Here is a 25,783-nt window from a genome sequence, read left to right as displayed (position 1 = left end):
CGCCAAAGTCGACGGACACAGCCTCGGTGAGTTGTACTCATGCCAAAACTCTTATGGAGAAAATTGCAGACACGGTGTGCGGGAGCGAGTACTATGAACTACCGGGGCCCTACTTGGTGATGTCATTTTCTCTTCCTATAACGATAGGCAGAGAAGTATGACATGACGACAGCTGGGGAAGCCCGCCTTGTTGGATGCCCTCCTCTTAGAAGATGGCGTAGCCGCAGAAGAAGGCGGTGTAGCAGTATCATCTGGGCGATTTCCAAATGGACAGCACCGAGTCAGGTTACGTACATTGCACGCTGACAAACATGTTCTTTGTTGGAGTGCTGGGTTTATTCTTTTTCCCTCGCATGATGCAACCGGTGTCAACGATGCCGGTACTCCGATGGTAAGCTCCTTCCGTTTGTCCTACTTCAAGTTTCCCTATATATTGTCATGTTTATTGCTAAACCCGATGTAGACGGGAATCGCATTGGCAGCTGTCTAAACATACTTGGCCACGTTGGTCCAGTGACCCTAAACTGCGTGTTCCAACTGCTATCAGCACCGCACGCCATTTCAATAGAGGGAACGTGCTCGACGTTCACGTGTGAACAGTTTCCTTAAATCCAGGGAGATAATGTGTTCTTGGCACTCGAGTGCTTTACTCCCTGGCTGCACTGTCCGGTCTTTGATTTTGGGGTCGCATCTGCGGTACCTAAACATCCTCGCGCTTAGACCTCCCATACCTTTGTTCCACGAGTGCTGTTACGTGACGTAAGATTTGCCTTGTACGTCGAATTTCGTCCAGACTGTACGAAAAGCAGCGTGCAAGGCTAACTCTACGATCCAGACGCTGCCAGGAAATGCCCTTACAAAGTCAGCAGAAAAGGTAACGACGAACTCGATCCATGCACCTCAGCCCCGAATGAAGTGGGTGACAATATCTCACTGTAATGCGAATACTCAAGCTAGACGGTCGGGCCCTCCACTCCGACTCACAAATTAATGGCACACCTATATAGTACCTCGCCCGACTTGATGGGCCGTCGTCACCTCGAACCTTGACCATGAATCCGTTCACGCGTACTTTCATAGGTATTACCCAGGTTCATGTTTGTAAGATGCTCAAAACTAACGGTCCCTGAGGAAAGTGCTTGGAAGTCCTAGCAAAGGAATCTATCAATGGACAAGTGGACCTTCCACAGAGACATGACCTATGTGTATGAGGGTTCATTTTGGTATTCATATCGTCGTAGTAGCAGAAAAGACGAAGATAAATACGGACTGCGCCTTAGCCTCAGGGATGGAAGTCATATGATATATCTAAGCGTCGCATTATGAATACCCAACATTCGGAACACATCGGGTCCGTGTTCGCCTAGAAGCACTAAGGCCGGCAAGAAAGCGCACCTGCTCAAGCAAGTGACTCGTGCGCGTGAGCCACGTAGGATTACCTACGAGTGGTTCGGAGTAATGTTATATTTCGAAGTTTGTTCATGTTTTGAGATCGGGCAGTTGGCCCAATCAAGGCATTTGCTTAGTCATGTTTGAGACTTGTAGCGGGAGTTTGTTTGGAGTCGCCGCTCTCGTCGTTGACACACTCATTCCATCATGGCTTTCGGTCTTATCATCGGAACTGACCGCGCAACTGCTCTACAAGTATGTCTTGCTCATGTACTACTCTTCTTCTGTGCCCAACTCACTTTTTTTGTGTAGAAATCCATTCAGGATGAACTCATAGCTCGTAATTTCAGTCCCGATGCTGGTGAGCGCTCAGTCTTGTTTACTGCTAGGTCTTTGGCACTCACTATTGGAACAGATCCTGTCATGGCGGAATTTATCACCATTATGATTATAAACAATAAAACTGCAGGTTTGTGGTATCAAGAGCTTCTTTGCTGACACTGGCTTATCGCATTGTACAGCACAAATAACTTCGGAACTCATGGATGGTGAGTGGCGTTTTTTTGCGTCCCAAATCTCATTACTGACTACGTCTCCAGTAATTAGTCCAGAAATTGGTATGTTCCTTAGTGCCCTGTGCGTTGTGGCTCGTTGACAGTATCGCCAGATTCCAGCTTCACAGATTGGCTCTTCGCTGAAGCTGCCAAAGGCGCGCCGGAATCTGAAGCTCCGTCCGCTGCATCTTCAACACCTGTAGAAATACCTAATGAGTCGAAACCCGTCACCCAACCACCCTCCAGCGACCCAGCGCGCCGCCTGCCTAATGGTCCTCGAGCAGGTGCACCACTATATCAACAAGCTATATCTTCCGCTCTTCCTTCGACATCTCAAAAGCGTCTCCGCTCACCCTCACCATCTGCACATCCAGCAAAGTCCCGACGCACAGACCTACCACCCACTGGTCCCCGGGCCATGCAGAACCCAGCACCCGCACAACGTAGTCTTCTTGACCGCGTCGGCGGTCCAGGACCTGGTGCGCGCTTCCAAGGTGGAAGAGATGAAGTCCAAGTGCGTATTGACAACATCACGAATGCCTCGCCCGACCCAAGCGCGATGATGAACTTCCCGAATGGTATGGGTATGCCTGACATGGCTGTAGGCATGGGGATGCAAGCAAATCCGTTAATGCTACAAGAAATGATGTTAAGTCAAATGGCTCTCATGGCGCAGATGGCGAACTCGATGGGCATGCTTAACCCCGGTATGGGTATGCCTGGGTTCAACCCAATGCAGCAGGGTGGAGATGCAGCGATGTTCAATGGTGGCGCAGGTGTGAATGGACATAGCTTCCCACAGAATGGGGTGAATGGCAGAGGTCGGGGTGCAGCGAGAGGGGGTCGGGGGCGAGGAGGTTCACGGGGCGGACACATGGGCTCGTCACCTGCTCCGCCATCTATCGAGGAAGTGCCTACACCTGTATCGGTCCCCGCTTCGGTAATCGCTGAACCCGCACAGTCCACACCAATAGTGGCGCCCATTCCGCTTCCCGCAAGCGCCGTGTCATCCAATGCACCTTTAAAACCAGCATATGCCCTCCCCGAACGCCCGCAATCACCTACATTGTGCAAATTCGGGATCAAGTGCACTAACTCGCAATGCCGATATTCCCACCCATCTCCCGTCGCTACTGCTGAGAGTGGTGTTGTCCTAAGCACCGAGGCGTGCGAAAAGGGCAAGGATTGCAAAGACAAGGACTGTATTAAGTCGCATGTCAGCCCTGCTGTCAAAAACCCTGGTACGTTGGTTTTTTGTCTTTGTAAAAACAACATGAGCTTACCCAACAGTCGCAGGCGCAACTCACACACCAGTCCCACCTACCACTACTACCACTGGGCCTCCTCAGCACACCGTCGCATGTCGTTTCGGTGGTGCTTGCACACGCCCAAGTTGCCCGTACACGCATCCTCCAAAGACAAATCACTTCGCGCAACAATGTCGCTTCGGTGCAGGTTGCACGCGCGCATCTTGCCCCTTCCAACACCCAGACGGGCGGGTTCTCCCGTCTACGTTTCACCGCGGCCTGTCGACGACTGCGCCCCTTGTAAACGTACAGGCGCCAGAGACTGGGAGCATGGGTGCTCAAAGTCATCACAGAAGCGTCACATTTAACAAGCCGCAGGATGTGAAGGAGAAGCTAAAGGATATCGAGAAACAGAAGGAGGCTGCGAAGAGAGCAATTGATGAGGCCAAGGCTGCGGGAGGGAAGAAGGAAGAGACGAATGCAGTCCCAATTGCTGTATGACCAGGGGAAATTTCGCCTGACTGTCCTTTATTCAGAGAGAAACGTTCTCCATCAGCTGCTTCTCGTTAAATCCCTAACTCGGACACAGCCAGCGACTGCTTTTATTATTTTATCGTGGCACTCATGTAGTATTTGCGTTGTTTTTTATATTTGTGTCTACTACTCGCTAGGTATTGCCGTTCTCGAACTTCGAAGGCGCTGATTATGCCGCCCATCTGGGTCCTCGATGAGGTCCCCGAATATTTTGTTGCGAGCGAAAATGTTGACACTGAAACTAAATGTCGAGAGGAATGGTGATCGCGTCCTGTAATATATGATGGTAAATTGAGTATTCTGGGATATCGTTTATGTAACGTTACAATATATAAGAGATTGCCAGGCTGCCACGGCTCCCCTTAAGCTTCATTTGTAGGTCAGACTTTGCCCTCTTCCGCCTTTCTCTCCTCTACAGTTGCTTCCACATAGTCCTTAATCACTTGTGACCTCCCACTCAAGCTCAATTGAAAGATAGAAAGAGCCGCAAGACAGAATTGCTTGCCCAAAACTGTAGCTTTCCATAGCTGGTGTGCGCCCCTTCGCCTGCACATCCATCAAGGACGATCGCTTGTGGTACTCATCCGGAAAATTTTCATAGTGCTCCGTAGGATAAGATGAGCAGTTGCCGTGACAAGTTGGATGATTGTCCATGATAACTTTCTTTAGTTGGTACGCCACTACTCTCTCGTTAACTACCTTTGTCAACGACTTTCTTTCTTCTACAGAGGCCTGACTATGGGAAACTACCTTTGTCACGAGTCCTCCCTTTATGTCTCTAGTATGTGCCTCCAGAAATTTATACATACACTAAATGAGAATCAGCTTGAAATAGCTCATGGAGTTTCAGTTCACCAGTCTTCCACAACTCGCTTGTCTTCCTAGCGCTTTGACAGTCACACTATGTATTTGCCACCAGACGATATCATGCAAAAGTACAATGTGAACCACGATGAACTATGTATGACAGATGAGCACCATCTCTTACCCATTACCCGTGATCTTAAGGCTCAATCGATCGGTGCGGCGATATTCATCTTCGTTCTAACCGATGCTAAATAGGTTATATAGCACGAATCACACTGGGGAACACCCTGTCAGGGACAAATGGATGAGCAGGAATTATTCCTGATGGCGAAGTATAGTAAATGTGAGTGATCCGAGTCAGAACGGGGTGTATTATGACTGATGGTAAAATATTATCTCTCAAGGTACGACTCGTGAACATTTTAAGCGTGATGTTTTCGTTTTGCCACTCTTCCTTTGGTGGCCAACTGCGGTGGCGAAGGCAGGTGATTGGAATGCTTACCTTCTTGCGTGTCTTCTGCAAGAAGGGGAGTTGTCCCATTCCCCTGTCAATTAGCTTCCTGTTGTGGCTGCCTATGCGAGTCCCTGATAGTCACTGTCGGCCGAGTGGAAGAACGAACTGCGAACGAAAACTCACGGTGCGTCTCTTCCGTCGAAAGACAAGGTGGGTGGTCCTGTTGGTCCTGTTGACAGTAGCCTATTAATCAAGTGGTCAGAAATACGGGCAAGTCAATGACAGGGGAGCACATACGTTGGTGTCATAGCCTTAAATACTCGCTCTGTTCGGATCTGATCCTCCTCGCCTTTTTCGTATATCCAATCTTTTGGCCATCTGGGCGCGATCTCCCTCCAGTACGTGAAGTATGCCTCCAATCTCTCACGGCGCCCCCGCTCAGCGCGTATAACGTCCCGGACATTCTTCGCCTGTTCTTTCAGCCCCGCCGCTCTCCGCCGGAGAGCAGTGGCCTGGGCAAGAACACGTTGATCGTCGGCCGTGATCTGCCTCATGATTTTCACAGCGCGGCTGAGCATGCGTGGTTCCTCTGGAGGAGGCATTCCTGTACGTGGGCTGACGGGGAATTTGTCACATCCCTGCTGACTAGGACTTTCGTAAGACAAGTAGGAACCACCTGAGTCACTGGAGTTATCATCCACAGCTAGGTGCCCCTTGGGACTTTCCAGTAGCAACGGTGAAAGGCTTGGCGACTTTCCTGCTAGATTTTGAAGCGCTATGCCAGAGGCATTTCCGACTGCTTTTACCGGAGTAACGGCTGCTAGGATCAGAATGGATTTGGGGGGATCTTCCTGGATGATGGGGTAATCAACTGGACAGGTGTTAGATTTCTTGCACTGCGACGCGATGTATGATGCTCACAACTTGTGTCCATAGCTGAGTCTATGACCTGTCTTGAGGGACCAGCAGCAGGAGGACCCTCTGTCGTTCGGGACTTCTTTCTCGGGGGCCCTTCGCTCTCTTCGTCTTGACTGAACGATCGTCAGCATCATTCACAACATTGAAGATGAAGTGGGGCACGTACAGCAGCGGAATAAACTTGCTGAGTTTTACCAACTCTCTAATTATCGCTGCGCTCTTCATGTTCGCTCTGACTTTATGAGCCTATTTTTAGTTCAGTGGCTGGCCTTCAGGACCACAAATGCAATACACACCTTAGCTACCTTTTGCAGCTGTGCACGGGACAATTTGGCAAGAGTGGCTTCGCTCATATCAAGTCCCCCAGAACCTAAAGCTGGGATTGGGTTGTTGGATGAGTGAACGTCATGAAGGAGGAGTGCTTCAGTCATTTTGTGTAGTGTGGTGAAAGCACGGGTACTCCGATGAAAAGATGTGCTACTAGATCAAGTTCGAGATATGTGTAGGGAGATTGGAATTAAATAATATAATGAAGGACTGTAGTCAAACTGTGGTACTTTAAATTTGTGCGTGATGTGGGCTTCTGTGGATTGACATCTACAACTTAAATGCACAACATATGCTTGTACCTAGAGAACAATAGATTAGATCATCTCAGTACAAAAGTCCGCGGTCAAAGCAAGGATCCGGGAACAGTTTCACTTGTGGCAACAAGAAAGCATGGTCAAATCCCCGACGTCCCAGCTGCAATCAACAGTGAGCGGCGCCAGGACCTTTGACGAGAGAAACTACATGATCACGAAGCCTGGGAGGACTAGGCGAACTCTACTAGCAGCATTCCCCTGCTGCAGGGCTACTTGAGTACTTGGGGAGAAAAAGAGAAAAATAATGACAAGAGTGGGATTTGAACCCACGCCCTCTTACGAGGATGAGAAACCTGCTTTGCAGGCAAGCTTGCGCTTGAGTCACACGCCATAGACCGCTCGGCCATCTTGCCTTACACTAAGTCGGATAATTGGTTTACAAGTCTAGCGGACACGAGGCGTGGCAAAACATGCAGCTGCAAAGAATTTGGAGAACATGAATGCTTTCATCTAGTAAAGCCTTCTTGCTTACGGTCTCGAATTCGGTTCGCTTGAGGGTACCAGTCCAAGGCGCGCAAGTAAAAAACCATATCGAGAACAACATTCAGTGACGCCGCGTTCGTCTTGAGTTCCGCTGTGCCTGACTACGAGATCGCCAAGTGATCGCCAGGGTAGATCATCATCTCAAATTCTGCACGAATCATGCCAGGCTGCAGTTAGCTGCGACTTGCAAGACGATGTCCACCTTCCTAGGGTCTTTCTTGAATGTGATACAGTTCCTCTTATTCATATAACCTGAGCCACTCAATGAAGGTCCAAGCATGCCGGCTCTGGAGAACAATAGGTAAGCACACCGACTGTTCGGATTTGTGTCTTGTGGACTCTAACTGTGGCCTTTTAAAATCCATCAAGACTCCAGTGCTTTTCAAAGCAATCTCATATCCCACACCTCGAACGCCCAGAATCTAGCATGACGAAACCTGCACAAAGTCCCTGCACCTCAAACGACAACCCTCACTTCCCAATCAGCCAATGGGAGAACCGCGATGCCTTGTGCACATTCACCGGCCTCGTCGACAGCATGCCAGTCCTCGAGGCCCGGGTTCTAGAGGCAGAGCAGCTCCTTGACCGCGCTGCTACCATTATGACTGGGGTGTTACCCGATCTACGCGAAATGTGTTTAATGCGCGAGCGATTGGAGTTCTCTTATTTCGAGAAAATGAAAGTCAAGAAGGAACTTTGGGATGGAACAGCGCAGCTGGAGAGGGAGCCGCGCAGGTATAGGATCAGATGGCTGAAAGGCGAGAGGAAGAAGGCGCGTGTGGCGATGTGGGAGCAAGTAAATCAATCCAATAGAGACAACGATCTTTCGGAGTCGGACTACTCAAAGTACTCGTAAGTTTTGTTGGCGAGGGTCTCCATCCTGCGTACTGATCGCTTTGCAGAACTAAATCCGATTCTGAGGGGACATTGTGGTCTACAGATGAAAGTGTAAAGCCCTCAAGTCGCAAGAGGTCGCGAGATGAAGAACCGGAAAAGAAGAAGAGAGCGAAGAAATATTCAACTTAACCCGAAGTTTCTATGCCTTGCATTGTATCAAAACACATCTCTCATTTTACTACCCTAGTGAACTCTGTTAAACATTCAATTGTACTTAAACCAGTAACGAGTGCTCAAGTAACGGATCCAGCTGACTGGGGCCTTGAGGTGTTCAAATTACATCGTTGTGTTACTTGTGGGTGAGAGAAACAAATCATCGTGCGACTCTTTGATGTGATTAAACCATTCAGGAAGTGCACGATGCAAATCCATCGGCGGTAATGTATGTAAACCTGGGGCTTACCGCTTGGTTGGAGTCGCGAGTCACGCAGGCCTCAGGCTACAGAGCTTTGCGGACCAATATGTGACAGTTCTGCGATCCAACTATAATAATTTTTCCCATTCATCTACGAATTTAGTTCCTTCTATTGAGAAGGTTGCTCCGGAAGTATTGCGGGAGGAAGGCTGGAACCAATTGCGGCTGTCACCACGGAAAGCGAGGCTAGCGTCGCTTATGTCTCTCCTAGATTTGGACGCCGTTATGCGCCAGAAGCTAGCAAGGTGGGCCCCAAGGAGAGGCGAGACTCTTCGAGGTGCGGTCGCAATTCATGAATTGCTGATTTGCCTTCATTGGCTCTCCATTGATTCAGAAGTCCTTGTACTATTTGAGACGAGCTCAGGGAGTACCCAGGGATTTCCACGATCTCCTCAAACGACCTAGTCTTCCGCAGGAAAACAAACAGAAGGAAGACATTGGTTCCTTTTGTGCTGAATGAATGCAGATGGCGGCTTTTTGCCCAGCTTACCATTCATACAAGTCACAACCACCATTGTAATAGGCGTGAATGAACTCCTGTACGCTATGGATCCATCTTCCTGCGAGGTATGCTTGCTGCCAGAACAGCAAACAGTGCTAAGTATTGGAATAACCGGAACATCAACTTTCAATGCTCTTACTCTGACGGTGCTAATCAACACGGACCCAATGTTGGATACCTTGCGCCCCATCGAGCGGACGACCACGTAAAATAATGCACGTCCGACAGCAGGGCTCCACGGAACATATTCTTTTTTTCAAAAACTCAAAGCTTGCTGACCTGGCAGCATGTTCTTCATTTAGGCTGCTCGTTCTTCTGAAGTTATTGAGCTCGAGGACTTTGTGGCCCCAAGCCCCTCTTGATTCTCGCGCGGACCATCATATTTGTCTACTCCCTCTTAGACACACAAACTTTTTGCAGCGGTATTTCTCACTTGCTAGCTGGTTAGAACATCACTGCATAATACACGCGCTGTACTCTTTGAAATCCAGTGTGATGTCGACCTGCAAGATTTACCACGATGACGGTGAGCGACCTACCACGTCGAACTGCAGCCAGGGTTGTATTACTGGAGATCCTTGACAGTGGTCTCATGTCACTCGCATTCTAAACTTCAAGCTCGTTGAAGATCTAGCTTAGCCGGCAGCACTGACCATACTATGTAGTTGATGCACACCAACGTTGATGCACGCAATGAACTTTCCGCTTTAAGAAGCTTCTCGTGAGTCATGTGAGGTCACGTTGTACGCAGGTTAAAAAGAAGGAAAAAACCGTCTCTAGCTGTTGTTCAGCTGTCATCCATCGCCGCCAAGTGTGGATTCGAATTCCCTGTTGAGCCGCGAGAGCGTGTATGATTTTCACTCAGAACACACGCGACGAGTACGTCCTCAATATCTGATTACCGACTCGTATTGAAATTTGTGTTCCATCATCTTAGCTATCTTAGTGACCTCGTTTTTTCCCTCCTTGCAGCTTGAAAGCTTGAAGACCTGCCTAGCTAAGGCTGTATAGAAAAGGATGGCCCTTTCTATAAGGTCATCTCTTCTCCGTCAATTTTCTAGATGTAAAAATATTGGAGCTCGCTCTTTTCACTCCACTCCACATCGGGCACTTTTCTTTCCCACACATACCTTGCGAGCAGTAGCTGCGCCAGCAGTCGGCTCATATATCCCCAAGGATGGCGAACATGTCCTTAACTCGCCATCAGAGATTGCTCGCAGAATCTCTGCCAAAGTTCTTCCCAAGCTTCCCCGTCCAGATGTCAAAAAGGTCGTCATCGTCGGCAGTGGTGGCCTCAGCATTGGTCAAGCTGGCGAGTTTGACTACTCGGGTTCGCAGGCACTGAAAGCTTTGCGCGAAGAAGGTGTTGATGCCGTTCTCATCAACCCTAACATCGCAACCTGGCAGACGTCTCATGAATTAGCATCCGAAGTCTACTTCCTTCCTATCACCGCGGACTACGTTGCATATGTATTGGAGAAAGAGCGTCCAGATGGTATCCTTTTGACTTTCGGAGGTCAAAGTGCCCTCAATGTCGGTATTGAGCTGGACAAAATGGGCGTCCTCGAGCGCCTGGACATCAAGGTCCTCGGAACTCCGATCCGTACTCTTGAAGTTTCTGAGGACCGTGAACTTTTCGTGCAAGCTCTCAAAGGTACCTGTAACCGATTTCTGTTGGTTGACCATATCACAACCTTTTTTTTCATTTCAGAAATCGACATTCCAGTTGCACAGTCCACAGCTGTATCTACCGTCAGTGCAGCTTTGGATGCAGCAGAGCAAATCGGTTATCCCGTCATCCTTCGGTCAGCATTCACTCTTGGTGGTCTCGGTTCTGGTTTTGCCAACAATCCCGACGAGCTTCGTGATCTCTCTGCAAAGAGTTTGAGTCTGTCCCCTCAGGTTTTGATTGAGCGGAGTATGAAGGGCTGGAAGGAACTCGAATACGAAGTTGTTCGTGATGGTGCTGATGTAGGTTGATTTCCGTTTTGTTGTGCTTTTTGAAGTTGAATGCGTATGCTCTTGTTAGAACACGATCATCTGCTGCAATATGGAGAACTTTGATCCTCTTGGTACACATACTGGTGACTCGATTGTGGTTGCACCGTCTCAAACTCTCCCGGACGACGAATACCACATGCTTCGCAGCGCTGCTATCAAGGTCATCAGGCATCTTGGTGTCGTCGGCGAGTGCAACATCCAGTATGCACTTAATCCCACGTCCAAGGAATACTGTGTCATTGAGGTTAATGCCCGGTACGTTCATGGTTCTTTTCATATTTTACTACACCTAACACGCCTTTTTACAGTCTAAGTCGCTCAAGTGCCCTGGCGTCTAAAGCTACTGGTTATCCGCTTGCCTACACTGCTGCTAAAATAGCCCTAGGACATACCCTTCCAGAGCTACCCAACGCAGTGACCAAGACCACTACGGCTTGCTTCGAGCCTTCTCTTGATTACATCGTCACTAAGATACCCAAGTGGGACCTTGCAAAGTTTTCATCGCAGGTCAACCGCGAAGTTGGGTCCTCAATGAAGAGTGTTGGGGAGGTCATGGCCATTGGTCGCACATTCGAAGAGAGTCTTCAAAAGGCCATTCGCCAGGTCGACCCGCGGTGGAAAGGGTTCGAGGCATATGTTCAGCCTGAGGATCTTGATAATGCTTTGTCGAAGCCCACGGATATGCGACTCTTTGCCATTGCTTACGCGATGTACAACAAGAATTACAGCGTTGACCAATTGCATGACTTGACCAAGATCGACAAGGTAAGGAGTTCATTCACGATCGAGCGTCACTGTATTCACTTTGTCCCTAGTGGTACCTTTACAAAATAGATAATATCGTTCAGACGAGCAGGGCTATCAAGACTGTTGGCTCCATCGAAGACATAGACTTCGAACTCATGAAGCAAGCCAAACGCATGGGCTTCTCCGATGGACAGATTGCTGATCTCATTGCCTCGACTGAAAACATTGTCCGCGCTCACCGCAAATCCCTTGGCATCACTCCCTTCGTCAAACGTATCGATACCCTGGCCGCTGAATACCCAGCGCACACGAACTACCTCTACACGACGTACAATGCCTCTGAGCATGATGTTGAGTTCGATGAGCATGGTACCATGGTTCTCGGAAGCGGTGTGTATCGCATTGGCAGCTCAGTTGAATTCGACTGGTGTGCAGTTACTTGCGCACGGAAACTGAGGAGTATGGGCAAACGTACGATCATGATCAACTACAACCCCGAAACGGTATCGACAGACTTCGATGAGGCTGATAGGCTTTATTTCGAAGAGCTTGGCTACGAGCGTGTCATGGACATATACGAACTTGAGCAATCTCAGGGTGTCATTGTCAGTGTCGGTGGTAAGTTTAGAATTACCAACAAGCATTCCGAGTAGGAGACTAATGTCGTGAACCAGGTCAACTTCCCCAGAACATTGCGCTTCGTCTCAAACAGGATGGCGTCAAAGTGCTTGGTACTGATCCAGAAAAGATTGACACCGCCGAGGACCGTCACAAGTTCTCCTCTGTTTTGGATAGCATCGGTGTTGATCAACCCGAGTGGTGTGAGGTCACGAACCTGGAAGCCGCGAAAGCCTTCGCTCGGAAAGTTGGGTGTGTATCGTTTTAGTTAATGACTAAACCCACTTGCTGATCCCTTTGTTTAGCTATCCCGTTCTCATCCGCCCGTCGTACGTTCTGTCCGGTGCTGCCATGAATGTTGTCTTTGAAGAGTCTTCCTTGGAATATAATCTTTCCGCTGCTGCTTCTGTTTCGCCCCTGCACCCTGTCGTCATTACGAAGTTCATCGATAATGCGCAAGAGATCGATGTCGATGCCGTTGCACACAAGGGCAAACTCCTCGTCCACGCTGTCTCTGAGCACGTTGAAAATGCTGGTGTACACTCGGGCGATGCCACCCTTGTCCTACCCCCGTTCTCGCTGACAGAGACGGACATGGCGCGCTTGAAGACCATCGCAGAGAAGGTCGCTGCTGCATTTGAGATTTCTGGTCCTTACAATATGCAGGTCATCAAGAAGCCTGCTGACGGGCCCAATGACGAGCCTCAGCTCAAAGTGATTGAGTGCAACCTGCGGGCATCGCGGTCGTTCCCCTTCGTGTCGAAGGTCCTTGGCCATAATTTCATCGAGACCGCAGCGGCAGCTATTATGGACCACGATGTTCCAGAGCCTGTTGATCTGATGAAGCAGAAACATGATTATACTTCGATCAAGGTTGCTCAGTTCTCTTGGACTCGGCTGGGAGGCGCAGATCCCTTCCTAGGTGTGGGTGAGTATTGGTTGCATCCGGTCTATCTCCAGAGTTCACTTTGTTAACTATCTGGTTTAGAAATGGCCAGCACTGGTGAAGTCGCCAGCTTCGGCATAGACATCCATGAGGCATATTGGGCGTCGTTGCTCAGTACAACAGGCTTTAAAGTTCCCCGCCTTAACTCTGGTGTCCTTATTGGTGGAGATATCACCAAGCCTGAAATGGCCACCGTTGCCAAGGAGCTCCTTTATCTCGGTTTCAAGCTCTACTGTTCCTCGCCTGAGGTCGAAGCATATCTCAACAACCTCCCCTATGTCACTGCGAAGCGCATCTTCTTCCCAAAGACCGACAAGCGCAAGCTGCGTGAGGTCTTCGACGAGTATGAGATCCAGTGTGTGATAAACCTCGCAAAGGCACGTGGCACCGGCTTCGATGACGAGGACTATGTTGCACGGAGGAACGCTGTGGACTTTGGACTGCCGTTGCTTAACAACGCCCGTTGCGCACAGCTGTGGGTAGAAGCACTTGGAAAAAAGATAGCCCAGGGAGGGTTGACGAAGTATACCGAGGGCAAGATACCTCCGGAGGTGCGATCTTGGCGAGAGTTTGTTGGCCGGCGGGCATGAACATGTGAAATATAAGGTGGGCCTTTTGTAATTTAGCGACATGTACAAATGAAATATAAGGTGGGCCTTTTGTAATTTAGCGACATGTACAAATGAAAGTATGGGTCATGTTATCCAAGTTCTCCGTTGTTTTTTCCTGGTATCGAATACAAATTCCGTGTACATCCGGGTTTTCAAATCGCACAATATGGAATCATAACGTAGGTATCAGATCCTCCGGTTCGCATAATTCATCGATGTTAAGCTCCTGAGAAACAACTGACACTCGCTCGCCGTTTGGAGGTTTCGCCTGCCGATCAACAGCAAACCGTGCTGCAAGTTTGGGGTCCAGCTTATTTTCTATAACATCGGCCACAAGCTTCCCTAAGGTAGGAAGGAACTGTTGAGGGTAACATCAGTTCTCGTTCTGGGATTTACTCAAGGGCACTGTTCCACAAAGCGAAACGTGCTGGCGCATCCTGTCATCACCGTGTGGTGCAAGAAGCAGGGAAAAATCAATGTGGAATATACCTTGAATGCATGTCCACTTCCGCTGGTTGCCAGGACTAGTCCCGAATCGCTGGGATAGCGTCCGATGACCCAGTCGCCATCTGGCGAATCGGTATACCTGCCCAGATCGATCAGCACACCCAAAGAATTACATGCGTTTAGAAAAAAAGATGTCGGTTGAGGTAGATCACAAGCAGATGACCATGCCCTCAACTCACTGCACACATGGCGCTATCTTCCGACTATCCCAATGTGACCAATATCCGCCACCGTACCCTTGAACCCAATCGGTCGCAAATCCAAGGGCCCTTGAACCCAATCACGAAGAAAAGACCAACTCCATTCCAGCGTTTTCTCCCTATTAGGTCAGGGACACGATGAAAGTTTTGACCATCTCATATCCAACGTGACGAAAACCCGGAACTTTCATGAGCTATAGGAGAATGCAAACTCACCAACACAGCCTTGTCCCACTAAAGGGTTTCTCCGCGAGCGCGGGATATACGCCTCGCAGCTGATCCCTTAGCTCCTTCAAGATCGACCGTGGAATCCACAGGCCGCTATCTGGATCAGAGACAATGGTCCGCGGGGTTGATATGGTGGATCCAGGAACTGTGTAGGTGTGTCCAGCAGCATGGATTCCGAATTTGACAACATCACGATGTGTTGGCTATAAAAAAATTCGGTCATGTCAATTACGATTAATAAAATAGACGAGTCGACTCGGTAGGAAGAACCAGGAAGAACAGCCTAATAAGAACTGAGAAAACACCAATTTGGGGGAATGGAACCAGAAAACGGGTACCCGATATAGATACGCGTCGACAACGGACAGTGTCGGACTGCTAGAGAGCACTATTCAAAGCCTTCAACTGGATACCAGTAAGTAGGTTAGTGATCGATGATCACTGGACCTAATCAAGATTCATGGTTGGGTAATGAGTAGAACACGACCAAAAAATATTGCCACGCCATTGAGAACACACGGAGCTGTGGCAAGGAGTTCCGTGCACGTGTATTCCCAGACATTCAAGGTAACAGACATAACGTGTCAAACACATTTGTCAAACCGCATGGTAGCAGGTATAATGAGGATTGAAATATTTGACCACTTCAAGGAAGTTGAAACAAAATTGGAAGAACGATGACTCACTGGGAAAATATAGAAACCGGTCCTGAAATCAACTATGACAGGTGTCTTGCGATATTCTTCTGCCTCCTCCGGCGTCAGTTGAATCGTCGCTACGCTTTGACTTTTTGGAATAGTTGGACATGCAAAAAATATGCCGGGCAATAATGTCAGTGTCCGTCAAATAAGTGCAAGTAGTATCCCATCAGATGGAGCCAAGCACCAGAAATATTGCATACTTACCCCGTAGCAAGACACTTGTCTGTCAGGTTCAACGACGGGAATGCACTCGCAGTCCATGAACCAAGAGCAAGGACCACTACATTGGCCTCATATTCAGTGTCGTCGGCACAGCGCACGCCTTTTGTTTGACCACGTTCGTCCTTGACCAACTCTTGAACTGCCTTGCCAGGCAGGACTTTGACTCCACGTTTCTTTACATGTTCCATGAGGAGGCTGACTGCACGTTCAGCCTCTGCCCAACCACCATCATGATTGAAGTAGCTTGTAGAAGAGACGTCCAACGATGTGAATGTCCCTAGTCTACCAGAATTGTGAAGGTCCGACGGAAACTGTGCTTTGATGGATGCAGGACTATCTAAGCGCTCGGTCTTGGCGCCGTGCTTGAGATCGTTGATGATAGACTGCTCAGTGTATGCATCGCCCAAGTTGAGGACACCGCACCTGTAGCATTTGATACTATGGTCATCATCCACTCCCAGCGAGAAGAAAATGAGACACAAACTCATGGTAACAGTTTTGCCACATATCATCGCGCCATTCCTCGATAGCCTGGCGTGCAAGCCGCGTGTATATTGGATCGCCGTAACAAGAACGGACCACTTGGTACTGAAGGTAAGCTATCGTAGAGGGGCACTGGAAACGAAAAAAAAACACCTTTATTTATGTCAGTGCTCGCTGCATCGACGGCGGGTAAATGTTCAGCACGATCGAGTACCGTCACATCGGTGTAACCACGTTCTAGTAGGTGGTAAGCAGTGGACAGACCAAAAGCACCCGCGCCGACGATGACCACTGCGGGGTTCGGAGAGAAATTTGGGCTTGCCATCACGTAACCGTAGTTCGGCAACAAGCTATTGACAAGTACAACGACTAGAAAAGGTTGGGCTTCGCCGGCAACAACCTTGTTCCGCGCTACTACTTATACATTACCGGTATGCTAATATTACAACAAAACTTTTGAGAGTGGCTAGCTGGAGTTATGATCAAGAACAGCAACTGCGCCAACTTTGCTAACATGATACAGCACATTTAGACAGTTTCTGACAATCATTGTACGGCTTCGATTCGAGAATAGCATTACCATTAGTTGCGGAAGATACATGAGCTCATTTCTTTCCTTTGAAAGGCATATTTAATGAAGGCTCACATCAAGTTTGCATCATTTCAGCGAACTGGAAGGCATGTGGTGGAAGGTGGCCGTAATACAATCCTCTCACGAAGAATAGCGTTGAAAATGCGACGCTTAGACCTTCTGATGACTGAATGGCGAAACGAAGCGTACCTCAATCACAGCACCGCACAATTTGCTCTCATGTTGAGCTGGCGGTACATATAGGTTTGTGATCAATCCCGTGTGCTGGGAGAGAATTGATGATGTGTATTTCCACGAGGTCTGAGAGTTCGGCTTTGCAGCGATCCACAACTGACCAATTCTAGGTATCGAATTCTGAACCGAGGCTTGTAGCAGTCTCTAGTAGAGGATACAATCAGGTGCACAATAATGGCTGGAAGGGCCAAATATAGTTTACTGGGTGATGTGGCATCGTCTTCTACATCAGCGGTAAGTTGATCTTCTGCGCTTTCGGTTGATTGAGGCTTTTAGCTACCGAAGAAGTTTTGAGTGCGCTGAGACGTCGAGAGTGGTAAACGTAGCTTACAGGGAATAAACGCTGAACAAGTTGAATGTAATCAATCCGTTCAGCCATATGAATGATGCTCGAGGATTTAGCAAGACCAAACATCAGAAGGCTTCACAATCGCTACGAAGCCCAAGGGATTTCAAGCTATTTCTAATGTGATCATGATGAGCGCTCATCACTATCAAACATGATAGAGATCGCAGTTGGCATGAAGGTTATGGTAACCTTCAACATCAAAAAAAATCTGACAATTGCAACTAGGGCGAGAGGGAAATCAGTGGAGATTGTCTTGGACAAACGGGGGTCGAATTGTTCATCTACGAAAGCTATTGCAGGGTTGGAATAGCCTGCGGCGTATGTGTCTTGATCAAATTGAACCGCGCGAAAGCCAAACGTCTAGAAAATCTGGAATCATACCACAACAGAAACGCATCTGCCATGAACGCCGGTCTACGCGGTTACAGATAATCGATCATGGGGTCAAACAATTAGCAACACTATCATCAATCAATATCGAAACACCACTCCGTGGAGAACTTACGGTGTTCAGCGTGCATGTTGCGTTATCTTGAGGACACGGAAGTTCAAGTCAGTACTGTAAGAACGCGGCATATACACGAAATCGCGCTTCAACGCATTGGGATGGCGACGGCATAAAAGTTGTTTGAGATGTGCAATATGAAAACACATACCAATTTGTAGACATGCACATATGTATTGCCGCACATAAGTAGTAGCGACGTGTCGCAAAGAAGGCTGATTGATTACTTAATTTCTGGGCTCTTTCGCACGATCGTATTGGTCGACTGACTTAGCCAATGATCGATAGCTCTATGCACATCTTCTCTGTTCAAGTCTGATCCATTGTGAATATCGACTCGGATTTTAAAATCATCCTATCGCTAGTACACCGTTGCATCACCGCCAAAGATTGTTATTTGCGGCATGGGCTACTCTCGAGGATACTAGGACCGTGACTCGGACGTTCTTCAAAGACAAATATCCACATCCCAGATCTCAGTTGACTGCGACTATACTTTAGTTTGATCAAAAGGAGAACATCTTTGGCATTATGTTTGTGCTACTGGCGGTCGTTGACTTCACTACGGCGGGTGAAACTATGAAACGAGATGAATTTCGAATATTAGCTTCGAATGGAGTCAATGGACGGATATCAAGACAATTGGCACGCATCAGATCTTGGTCCATTGATATCTTCATCCAATGGGAGCTCCTTTTTGCACAAGACCGTACAAGCTCGCCGAGCCGCACAGACAGCCGTTGTCCAGACATCCAACTTTAAAATTGATGAATCGTGCTTATCAATTGTATATGTATATCGAGGGTATGGCCAAGTATACCCACACGTTCAACGCCGTCTGTGACAGTCCATTGTGACCAGAATTTTTAGTTCCTGCCACCGGTTCCTCGCGCATGCTGGTATCGGATGTGCTTCTGGCGACGTTGATTCTCAAGGAAGGCCGATATAACAACGAATACAGTTGATGCGGGACACCCTGACACTGAGATATTGTCGATCCAGTCACGAACGTGACTACTATGACACCAGATGTCAGCACATGATGACCACAGTCAACGTCAGTAACAGTGAGTTCGATCATCTTATACCATACTGGCGCCTCCACACACTCTTGGCTTAGTCACCAGTTCCGTTGATTGTTTGTTACAAGCATCCAGAGTCGTTTAACTCGTTCGGGAGAGGAAAGAATATCAAGAAGACAGACTTTGAGGATTTGGTTATGCCAAGTAACCTCCTATAACCCCGAGACATGAGTCTCTTCATTCGAAGATAGGTATGAGTCACGAGAATGGAGTGCGCTAACGGAACTTCGATGGAACACGTTGATGGAACCATCGATGTCAGGTCAAAAGACACGCCACTGTAGCGGTCCGATATAACAATGACACAGACCGAACAGAATGCAGACTGCGCTCACGTATATGAAGCAACAATAGCATGATCTACCACAAAACGGTTTCGGATGTCACGCAATGTGACACATCAGCCTGGACCCAGAACGGAATGCACAATGCACGTACGTATATGGAGCAATACAATCTATGATATGCAAAGGTCGACGATAGTACGCGATGACTCACGCAATGGAGCAACGATAAAGGGGGTCCCACTCCGACCCATCGTGGGTTTGGCCTCAGGCTCGGTGATGCTACTCAATTGCATCTGTGAGAGTCCTGTCGAACATTATCAAGTTTGAGTTTCGAGCGAATCCCCATAGGGAATGGATGACAGACGAGATCCGTCCGGTAGGTTAACTTTGTGGATCACCATGTAGTATATGCCGTGGCCAGCATATTGCGGCGTGCCACCGGGGGAATAACTTTCTGCATGAATGGTCTAAAGGATGTGGGGTGTGAGTAGGATCAGCATGATGTGCCACAGCCGACCTTTCCTTTTGAGAAATTTGTCTCTTCATTTAAGACTTCGACAAGGGAACATCACATCAATATTTTCGAGTCCTGTCAAACACGTCGTCGCCACCACTCGTGCATTGTGCATACAAAATGTAATAATACACGCAGGTATTGAATCAACAGACAGGCTGCCAATGACCAACAACTTTGAGATCCGTCCGCTGGACCAAAAGTCGGCTGATGTTGCGCCGTGATCACAGTTCAAGTAACGATGCACATAGTTCAAGTTATCGCCGCACAAACGATGTGGCGAACCTTCTGCTGCATGAGGAAAAGCGAGCAACTCGTGATAGGATTTGCGAGGAGAGTGCTAGAGCTAGATTGGAAAGCCATTTTCAGCTGCTCAGGAAGAGGGTTCGTATCCATTCCATTCTCCGGAACCGCTAAATTAGAAGCACTTTACGAAAGGTCCGTGACGGACGTTTGACGTACTGATTGTTCGTCTATGCTTATGGAGGGGAATACGTACCAAGTCCCCGTGGGGTAGGGGGGTTACATTGTTATTTCGTGTCGAGCTCCAGAAATTTGTCACTTGAATTTGTCGTCACCTAATCTCGGAAACCTACGAATGAAAGAGGCCTATCCCAACCCAGACGGCCCCAGACGCATAAGGACGGGTGCTTCGAATGCAACCGGGTGAAATGAAACTCACCTTAGAAACTTTGTTGTGGGAAGATCATTATCTGCACCTCGTCCTGCTCCATTGTCTCGGAAGCCATGTGTTTACAAGCGAACAGAGGTGAGGCAAGCGAATTAGACGCTGACACCTAAAGCTAATATTGGTCGGTTACCAGCCGCGGACACTCACCAAAGAAAAATGCTCTGACAGAGAGGATCCGGATAGGCACATATTGTAGCCGTCCTGGTCAGACCTTACTAGGAACCTGGGACAATCGGATAACCGAATAACCGAATAGCCCATCGTGCAGAAAGTAGCAGGACTGCTAACGAGTTCAAGCCTCTCGATCATTGACCGGCACTAGTCCTTTCGGAAGATGGGAAAGCCTCGTTGTAGCAGCTTGATCGAATATCAACTCACGACGCGAATCGCGACCGTGACGGAGGAGCATGTCACGGTGGTGGTGGGCGAGTCTTGCTGCGACCGTCACGGTGTTTCACAAAATGTCAAAGACACATACGGTTCTGGTTAGTGTCGTACTATACCTGTAGTACTTGCATTTGTGCCAGCTCAATACCAAAAATCAAAAGACTTCAACGTTGTTAACACGCCAACAAACTCTATTATGTAAACACGTAGTATCATAAATCTATTCGAGAGACCTGTTATACGTGATTTAGTTGGAGAATCTTTGAAAGGTATAGGAAAGAATTGCGGAAGGCTAGTGTATATGCATGCAAGGGAATGAAGGACATATGCCCATGATCAAATAAGGTCTCATGAATATAAAACAAATCAAAGTAGGAGGATGACGATACTATACGCATCGACCGCTTCTCCGAATCGGCTCGGACTGAGTACGTGAAGGCCTGTAAGACGGTCTTCGTGGAAGGACTGCGAAAGCTCTTTACAAGCCCTCAATGCCCTCAAGCATTCCCACCACAACCCGTCCGACCCGTCCATCCCTAATCGCCTCACAAATGACTGAAACTCCATTCCCAATTGTCCCATCCGCACCCTCTAGGCCATCCCGCATTCCAAATACATCCCCCCTGAGATTCCCAGCCCCGTGCATTCGCACACCCAGTGTCACCCTCACAAACTCGTAGAGTGCACGCGTCCGTGGCGCGAGGTACTTGCTTGCTGGGGCGGGACCACGCCATGCTACCTCTGTCTTCTCAGCACTCGGGCTTGCGCCGCGCACTGCGAACGGCTGTACGCCCAGATACGCGCACCGCAACTCCGTCAGTTTGTTCACTAGCCCTGCGGCAACAGATGCAATGAACACTGGAAGTGCGCCCAGCTCTGCACCTTGTACTGGAGAGGTTGAGAGGGCCGTCACGAGCGGTACCACGCATGCGCTTGCAACCTTGTACATCCGTACGTTTGTCTCAAGCGTTGTCGTGCGATCGAGCGTCTCTGTGAGCGCTGGGATGATAGCTGCCACGAGCGAGCTACTTGTGGTAATGTCAGTGAGCGAAGGGAAGGTGTCGAGGAGAGATGAGCGGAGGAGTCCTGGGAGCGCCTTGCGCAGTTCCTCATTGAGTGCGCGGAGATCGAGCGCCTGGCATATCACGAGCAGGTGTGAGGCGGCAAGGAGAGTAGTCACATCGAGTGTATTGAGGGTGTACCGTGCTGAGATAAGCGCGAGTGAACTGTAGGGTTGAATAGGTTATTCAAGGAAGGAAGATAGAAAAGAAAAGACGTACTTTACGCTCTGATTGTGCATCTCAGCACTAACATTGCCTACGCCCACGTTCATTCCACCAAGCACATTCAACTCGCCCACATATGACGCAGCAGCAATATCAACACCCTGTCCATATAATCGATAAGCCATCGACCACAACCAAACCAGAATCACGCACCTTGAACCCGAAATCCAATCCGACCTCACCACCCGCCAAATTTGGGAACAAGCCCCGGTTCATTGCTGGGTTCAGAATCTCCGTAAGCTGCACAAACATCAGCTTCCCGATGTGCGCGAGGCTGAGACGGACGTGGTCCATCGCGTTTGTCACTGCGAGCGCCTGGAAGTTGCCTGCGTGGTGAACTTGTCCGGTCTGGTTGTTCGACGCAGAAGGAGGCTCGATGAGCGGGTTATCGGTGGCTGTTGGGGTAAGGAATGAGTTGGTACATGGCTACTGGACTGGGGGCGACTTACTGGAGTTGACCTCAGTCGTGACTACTTGTGCTGCATTTGCAAGATCCTCAAATTGAGGACCGAGCCATTGGGGGGCTGTACGGAGAGAGTAACTGCAGGGGTATAAGCATTTAGTTTTGGTGAGATTAAAATCGAAACTTACCGATCCTGCCTCAACACCCCATCATCATCGTCTATCTTGACTTCTACCTCATGTTCACTTGCAAAGGAAGATCCGGCGAGCAAAGTGTGCATGAGATGCGCGGAATGAATCTGGATTGAGCCACCGGGGGTCACCACAAGAAAAAAAAATCAGCTCTATTAACCGCGTGAAAAATCCGAAAAAACACACCTGTCCAATGTGAGGCCTTGCTTCACTGACGAAGGGATCAAAGCTGCCCTTTGCACCGAGCATCGCTTCCACGGACATGGCTGTTAGGACCTATAGCCGCACACAAGTCAATTCAATGCAAGAAACAAGGTCAAACATAAAAACACTCACGGCACCCAACACGCTCACTCCCCGTGCGCCTCTCACAACCAATGCACCCACAGCTGCACTAAATGCCGTGCCATTCAGGATCCCCAAGTGTTCCTTGCTCGAGAGCGGGAGGGGGGTGATGCCGGCGATCTGCAAGGCCTGTGGGGCAGGAAGGAGGGCGTATGATCCGTACTTGTCCACTTTGAGAGTATCTGTGGGTAGGTTAAGGGTATCGCTTGAAGGTGGGAGGGGGGTGTTCGCAGAGAAGGGAGACAAATCAGGTGAAGAGTCTGGCGAAGATGTTTCAGTTGACAAGGGGGTTGAGGAAGTGCTGGATATAGCTGAAGAGGGGGAGGGCAAGGGAACCCAAGCCCTGATAGCGGGGTTTCCAATGAGTGTTCCAGCAATGTAGGAAAGAGAAGATAGGTCTGTGAGAAAGGAATTAGGACCCCAGCAAGGTAAGGAACAAGAAATAAATTGCTTACCTCCACTGGCACTGACGCTGCCTCTTAAAGGAACGACTGGGGTAACACCTTTAGTGAGGAGCTCTGCCATTTTCTGGACAAGTTCCCAACGGATACCGCTGTGTCCGCGCATGAGACTGTTAGCGCGAACAAGGAGAGCAGCACGTGTCCAAGGGGGTGGCATTGTAGTGCTGGTGAATGGATCAGAGAGCGGTGCGGGAGAAGGATAAGCGTTGCTATCTAGAGTAGAGAGGGTGGGGATAGCAGTAGAGGAACTCGGTGCGTAAGTAGGGAGGATCACGCCAGCATGTTGGTGTTGGAGGAGAGCAGCGCCGAGTGCAATAGGGTCATCTGTCCTTGTGTCCGCGCTGCCACCAAAACCAGTACTAACACCATAGACACTGATGCCTGCTGCGACCTTACTTTCAATGACAGCACGGGAAGCAGATACTTTTGCTTTGACTTGTTGGTCATCAGTAAGTTGAATTTTAACTGGATTACTGGAACCGGATGAAGGTGGGTAGAGCGCGATAGCAGCAATTTGAGCGAGGGATAAGGAAGACCCAGTGATGGTAATGGGAGACCCTGTGCTACGGGAGAAAGAATGTCAATAAGTACTGGCAATACTTATGTGAACGAGGTTAACATACAGGTAGGAGTCTAGCTCCTTGACGTCCTGAACATATTGAGAGACGAGAGCTTGAGTAGCCATTGTGAGGTGAGGTGAAGAAGAATGGGTTGTGGTAAGTGCTGGAGGGTATTAAACTGTTTATATAGCCTTGTCAGTCCGAGTTAGAATGCAGACTTCGTAACGGATACTTACTGGGTTTTATATGTGTTTCTCTTCGAACGGCGTGATCCGCCCGGTTGAAGCAGTTGCAGTTTCCTTCTTTTCTGAACAGGTTTGTTAAACATGACACAGTATGTGACACAGCACTTTAATAAATTCAGACGCTCACCTGAATCGAGATCCATACGTTCTCTTCGCGACCCCCCACTTGAGTTAACCCCCCTAGGGGGGTCACTCTATGATCCGTGCCAGCAACGTCTTACTGTCCCCGTGGCCAATTGAACCGAAACCACGTACTTTCGCGGGAGAACCGTATCGATACTATACTCATGACCATCACGGTATCCTCACCCCCAGTTCAATCGAAACCGCTATGCTATCGGTACCTCATAGTATCCGTTCTACTTCCCAAGCCTCCAGAACACAAATAACTTCATGCTGTACTCTTCGCTATTCGCGGTTTCATTCTTCTTGTGCGCAGGGTCTATCACGGCTGAAACAAACGTTCGTCCTGTCTTTCAGTTTCATTCGGTGAGAATACGTTTGGATTATCCGCAGTTGATTCGTCGGTCCATCCCCGTCCTGTCAAGGTATCACAGGCTCAAAGACTATCTCCACTTATCTCAATGATCCGGGCCAGGATCATTTTTACAGGGATCCTTTTCCTTGCCTGCCGCGTCTGCATGTGACCCTTATTCTTATCTTATCTCTTGTATTGTATCGTATCGTATGATCTCCCCGGTCGATTTATCGAAGCTTACTCGTGAGCAAATCTACGAATCTCGCCTATGGATAGTACACACTAACTTGAAGCATACCATAGCTTGGGTTTCTAGGTTCCTAATGCCATTCGCCCGATGGAGACGCCATTCCTCGTTTCTCGCAGTTCATGGTAGCAGTCCACCCCATGATTCAACACGTATTCCTGTTGTATTCTCCCATTCGCAGTCACTGCTAGCATCTTCAACGTCGCGTACTACTAAATGAATCAAGTTCCAAGTTCCGTCCGACAACAATTTTTATCTGTCGGCTTTACATATCACTTGTTTCGAGCGGCGCAAATATATCGTCTTCTGAAGCAGAATTCTCTGGCCAGTTTCAGATTTTAGATTGCTGAGGGACGACTTCATTTCGCCTCCTGAGTCCCGAGCTGCGTCCCGAACATGGTTGCTCGGGGCGGCAGAGACCGATAATCTAGTATGTGCTGCTACCATGATGCGACCCATACCATAACAGTAAGCGCCGCGTCATTGGCAAAACACCAATTTATTATTAGCCTCGTATTCTGCCGTTCATTGGTGGTGGATGTGGACAAGTCATTCCCTGCCTTTTTATCGGTACTCGCCGCGGGCTGGGCCTGGCACGGGCTTTTCAGGGGGATTCCTGGTTCTTGGTTCACTTTTGATTATATTGTCAAAGTCTTTGGGATGCGTACTACAGGATCCAGGGCCTATACTACCCTGAACTTCTTGCTCCAACTCCGGCTACTACACCAACCGACTGCGATAATGTATGCTAGATTCGGCGGCGTTGATGTCGTGGGAAGTGGGTATGTAAAGCGTTTTGGCAGATTCATTATCTGCTA

At 48.8% G+C, this 25,783-nt stretch overlaps 6 protein-coding genes and 1 non-coding gene across 7 annotated transcripts; 3 read left to right on the top strand and 4 right to left on the bottom strand.

The window, feature by feature from the left end:
* Positions 1–1,514: 1,514 nt before the first annotated feature.
* F5891DRAFT_1018292 (uncharacterized protein) lies at positions 1,515–3,933 on the top strand. The gene is made up of 7 exons (XM_041361034.1): positions 1,515–1,644; positions 1,702–1,750; positions 1,805–1,858; positions 1,911–1,937; positions 1,989–2,006; positions 2,057–3,184; positions 3,240–3,933. The coding sequence occupies exons 1-7, from the start codon at positions 1,597–1,599 to the stop codon at positions 3,689–3,691; spliced, it is 1,776 nt and encodes a 591-aa protein (XP_041228849.1). The 5' UTR covers positions 1,515–1,596; the 3' UTR covers positions 3,692–3,933.
* A 915-nt stretch (positions 3,934–4,848) lies between these two features.
* On the bottom strand, positions 4,849–6,039 carry F5891DRAFT_94017 (uncharacterized protein). The gene is made up of 4 exons (XM_041374268.1): positions 5,907–6,039; positions 5,283–5,856; positions 5,169–5,228; positions 4,849–5,116 (listed from the first exon to the last, which is right to left on the bottom strand). The coding sequence occupies exons 1-4, from the start codon at positions 5,917–5,919 to the stop codon at positions 5,080–5,082; spliced, it is 684 nt and encodes a 227-aa protein (XP_041228848.1). The 5' UTR covers positions 5,920–6,039; the 3' UTR covers positions 4,849–5,079.
* A 753-nt stretch (positions 6,040–6,792) lies between these two features.
* On the bottom strand, positions 6,793–6,900 carry F5891DRAFT_t53. The gene has a single exon. It is a non-coding gene; the product is annotated as a tRNA-Leu (tRNA).
* A 378-nt stretch (positions 6,901–7,278) lies between these two features.
* Positions 7,279–8,371, top strand: F5891DRAFT_93949 (uncharacterized protein). The gene is made up of 2 exons (XM_041374228.1): positions 7,279–7,882; positions 7,933–8,371. The coding sequence occupies exons 1-2, from the start codon at positions 7,458–7,460 to the stop codon at positions 8,054–8,056; spliced, it is 549 nt and encodes a 182-aa protein (XP_041228847.1). The 5' UTR covers positions 7,279–7,457; the 3' UTR covers positions 8,057–8,371.
* Positions 8,372–9,622: 1,251 nt separating this feature from the next.
* F5891DRAFT_93828 (carbamoyl-phosphate synthase) lies at positions 9,623–14,103 on the top strand. Its single transcript, XM_041374157.1, has 9 exons — positions 9,623–9,723; positions 9,782–10,498; positions 10,556–10,815; positions 10,874–11,100; positions 11,154–11,610; positions 11,661–12,210; positions 12,267–12,462; positions 12,516–13,138; positions 13,199–14,103. Exons 2-9 carry the CDS (start codon positions 9,862–9,864, stop codon positions 13,744–13,746), a joined length of 3,498 nt encoding a protein of 1,165 aa, XP_041228846.1. The 5' UTR covers positions 9,623–9,723; positions 9,782–9,861; the 3' UTR covers positions 13,747–14,103.
* On the bottom strand, positions 13,825–16,500 carry F5891DRAFT_1141990 (FAD dependent oxidoreductase). The gene is made up of 7 exons (XM_041364919.1): positions 16,262–16,500; positions 16,110–16,206; positions 15,608–16,048; positions 15,389–15,488; positions 14,691–14,905; positions 14,257–14,353; positions 13,825–14,125 (listed from the first exon to the last, which is right to left on the bottom strand). Exons 1-7 carry the CDS (start codon positions 16,431–16,433, stop codon positions 13,940–13,942), a joined length of 1,308 nt encoding a protein of 435 aa, XP_041228845.1. The 5' UTR covers positions 16,434–16,500; the 3' UTR covers positions 13,825–13,939.
* Positions 16,501–20,899: 4,399 nt separating this feature from the next.
* Positions 20,900–24,200, bottom strand: F5891DRAFT_1018252 (phenylalanine ammonia-lyase). Its single transcript, XM_041361033.1, has 9 exons — positions 24,059–24,200; positions 23,430–23,998; positions 22,966–23,372; positions 22,816–22,905; positions 22,627–22,736; positions 22,485–22,576; positions 22,189–22,430; positions 22,030–22,136; positions 20,900–21,975 (listed from the first exon to the last, which is right to left on the bottom strand). The coding sequence occupies exons 1-9, from the start codon at positions 24,118–24,120 to the stop codon at positions 21,228–21,230; spliced, it is 2,427 nt and encodes an 808-aa protein (XP_041228844.1). The 5' UTR covers positions 24,121–24,200; the 3' UTR covers positions 20,900–21,227.
* Between the last annotated feature and the right edge of the window lie 1,583 nt (positions 24,201–25,783).

Source organism: Suillus fuscotomentosus (genome assembly GCF_016647785.1).
Source record: "Suillus fuscotomentosus strain FC203 chromosome Unknown F5891scaffold_13, whole genome shotgun sequence".
Lineage (NCBI taxonomy): Eukaryota > Fungi > Basidiomycota > Agaricomycetes > Boletales > Suillaceae > Suillus > Suillus fuscotomentosus.
The sequence above is the reverse complement of the archived record's forward strand: the minus strand, read 5'-3'. Positions and strand labels throughout refer to the sequence as shown.

Excerpts from the sequence above, each read along its gene's own strand:
- F5891DRAFT_1018292 (XM_041361034.1), top strand. The coding sequence starts at position 1,597 with ATGGCTTTCGGTCTTATCATCGGAACTGACCGCGCAACTGCTCTACAA. Across the intron at positions 1,645-1,701 it reads ACCGCGCAACTGCTCTACAA|AAATCCATTCAGGATGAACT; the intron begins GTATGTCTTGCT and ends TTTTTTGTGTAG. Across the intron at positions 1,859-1,910 it reads TATAAACAATAAAACTGCAG|CACAAATAACTTCGGAACTC; the intron begins GTTTGTGGTATC and ends CGCATTGTACAG.
- F5891DRAFT_94017 (XM_041374268.1), bottom strand. Across the intron at positions 5,229-5,282 it reads TTTAAGGCTATGACACCAAC|GCTACTGTCAACAGGACCAA; the intron begins GTATGTGCTCCC and ends CTTGATTAATAG. Across the intron at positions 5,117-5,168 it reads TTCGACGGAAGAGACGCACC|GGACTCGCATAGGCAGCCAC; the intron begins GTGAGTTTTCGT and ends AGTGACTATCAG.
- F5891DRAFT_93949 (XM_041374228.1), top strand. The coding sequence starts at position 7,458 with ATGACGAAACCTGCACAAAGTCCCTGCACCTCAAACGACAACCCTCAC. Across the intron at positions 7,883-7,932 it reads TCGGACTACTCAAAGTACTC|AACTAAATCCGATTCTGAGG; the intron begins GTAAGTTTTGTT and ends ATCGCTTTGCAG.
- F5891DRAFT_93828 (XM_041374157.1), top strand. The coding sequence starts at position 9,862 with ATGGCCCTTTCTATAAGGTCATCTCTTCTCCGTCAATTTTCTAGATGT. Across the intron at positions 10,816-10,873 it reads TTGTTCGTGATGGTGCTGAT|AACACGATCATCTGCTGCAA; the intron begins GTAGGTTGATTT and ends TGCTCTTGTTAG. Across the intron at positions 13,139-13,198 it reads AGATCCCTTCCTAGGTGTGG|AAATGGCCAGCACTGGTGAA; the intron begins GTGAGTATTGGT and ends TATCTGGTTTAG.
- F5891DRAFT_1141990 (XM_041364919.1), bottom strand. The coding sequence starts at position 16,433 with ATGGCAAGCCCAAATTTCTCTCCGAACCCCGCAGTGGTCATCGTCGGC. Across the intron at positions 16,207-16,261 it reads GAGCACTGACATAAATAAAG|TGGTCCGTTCTTGTTACGGC; the intron begins GTGTTTTTTTTT and ends TTCAGTACCAAG. Across the intron at positions 16,049-16,109 it reads TGGCAAAACTGTTACCATGA|GTGCGGTGTCCTCAACTTGG; the intron begins GTTTGTGTCTCA and ends CAAATGCTACAG.
- F5891DRAFT_1018252 (XM_041361033.1), bottom strand. The coding sequence starts at position 24,120 with ATGGCTACTCAAGCTCTCGTCTCTCAATATGTTCAGGACGTCAAGGAG. Across the intron at positions 23,999-24,058 it reads AAGGAGCTAGACTCCTACCT|CACAGGGTCTCCCATTACCA; the intron begins GTATGTTAACCT and ends TTTCTCCCGTAG. Across the intron at positions 22,137-22,188 it reads GATTGGATTTCGGGTTCAAG|GGTGTTGATATTGCTGCTGC; the intron begins GTGCGTGATTCT and ends TTATATGGACAG.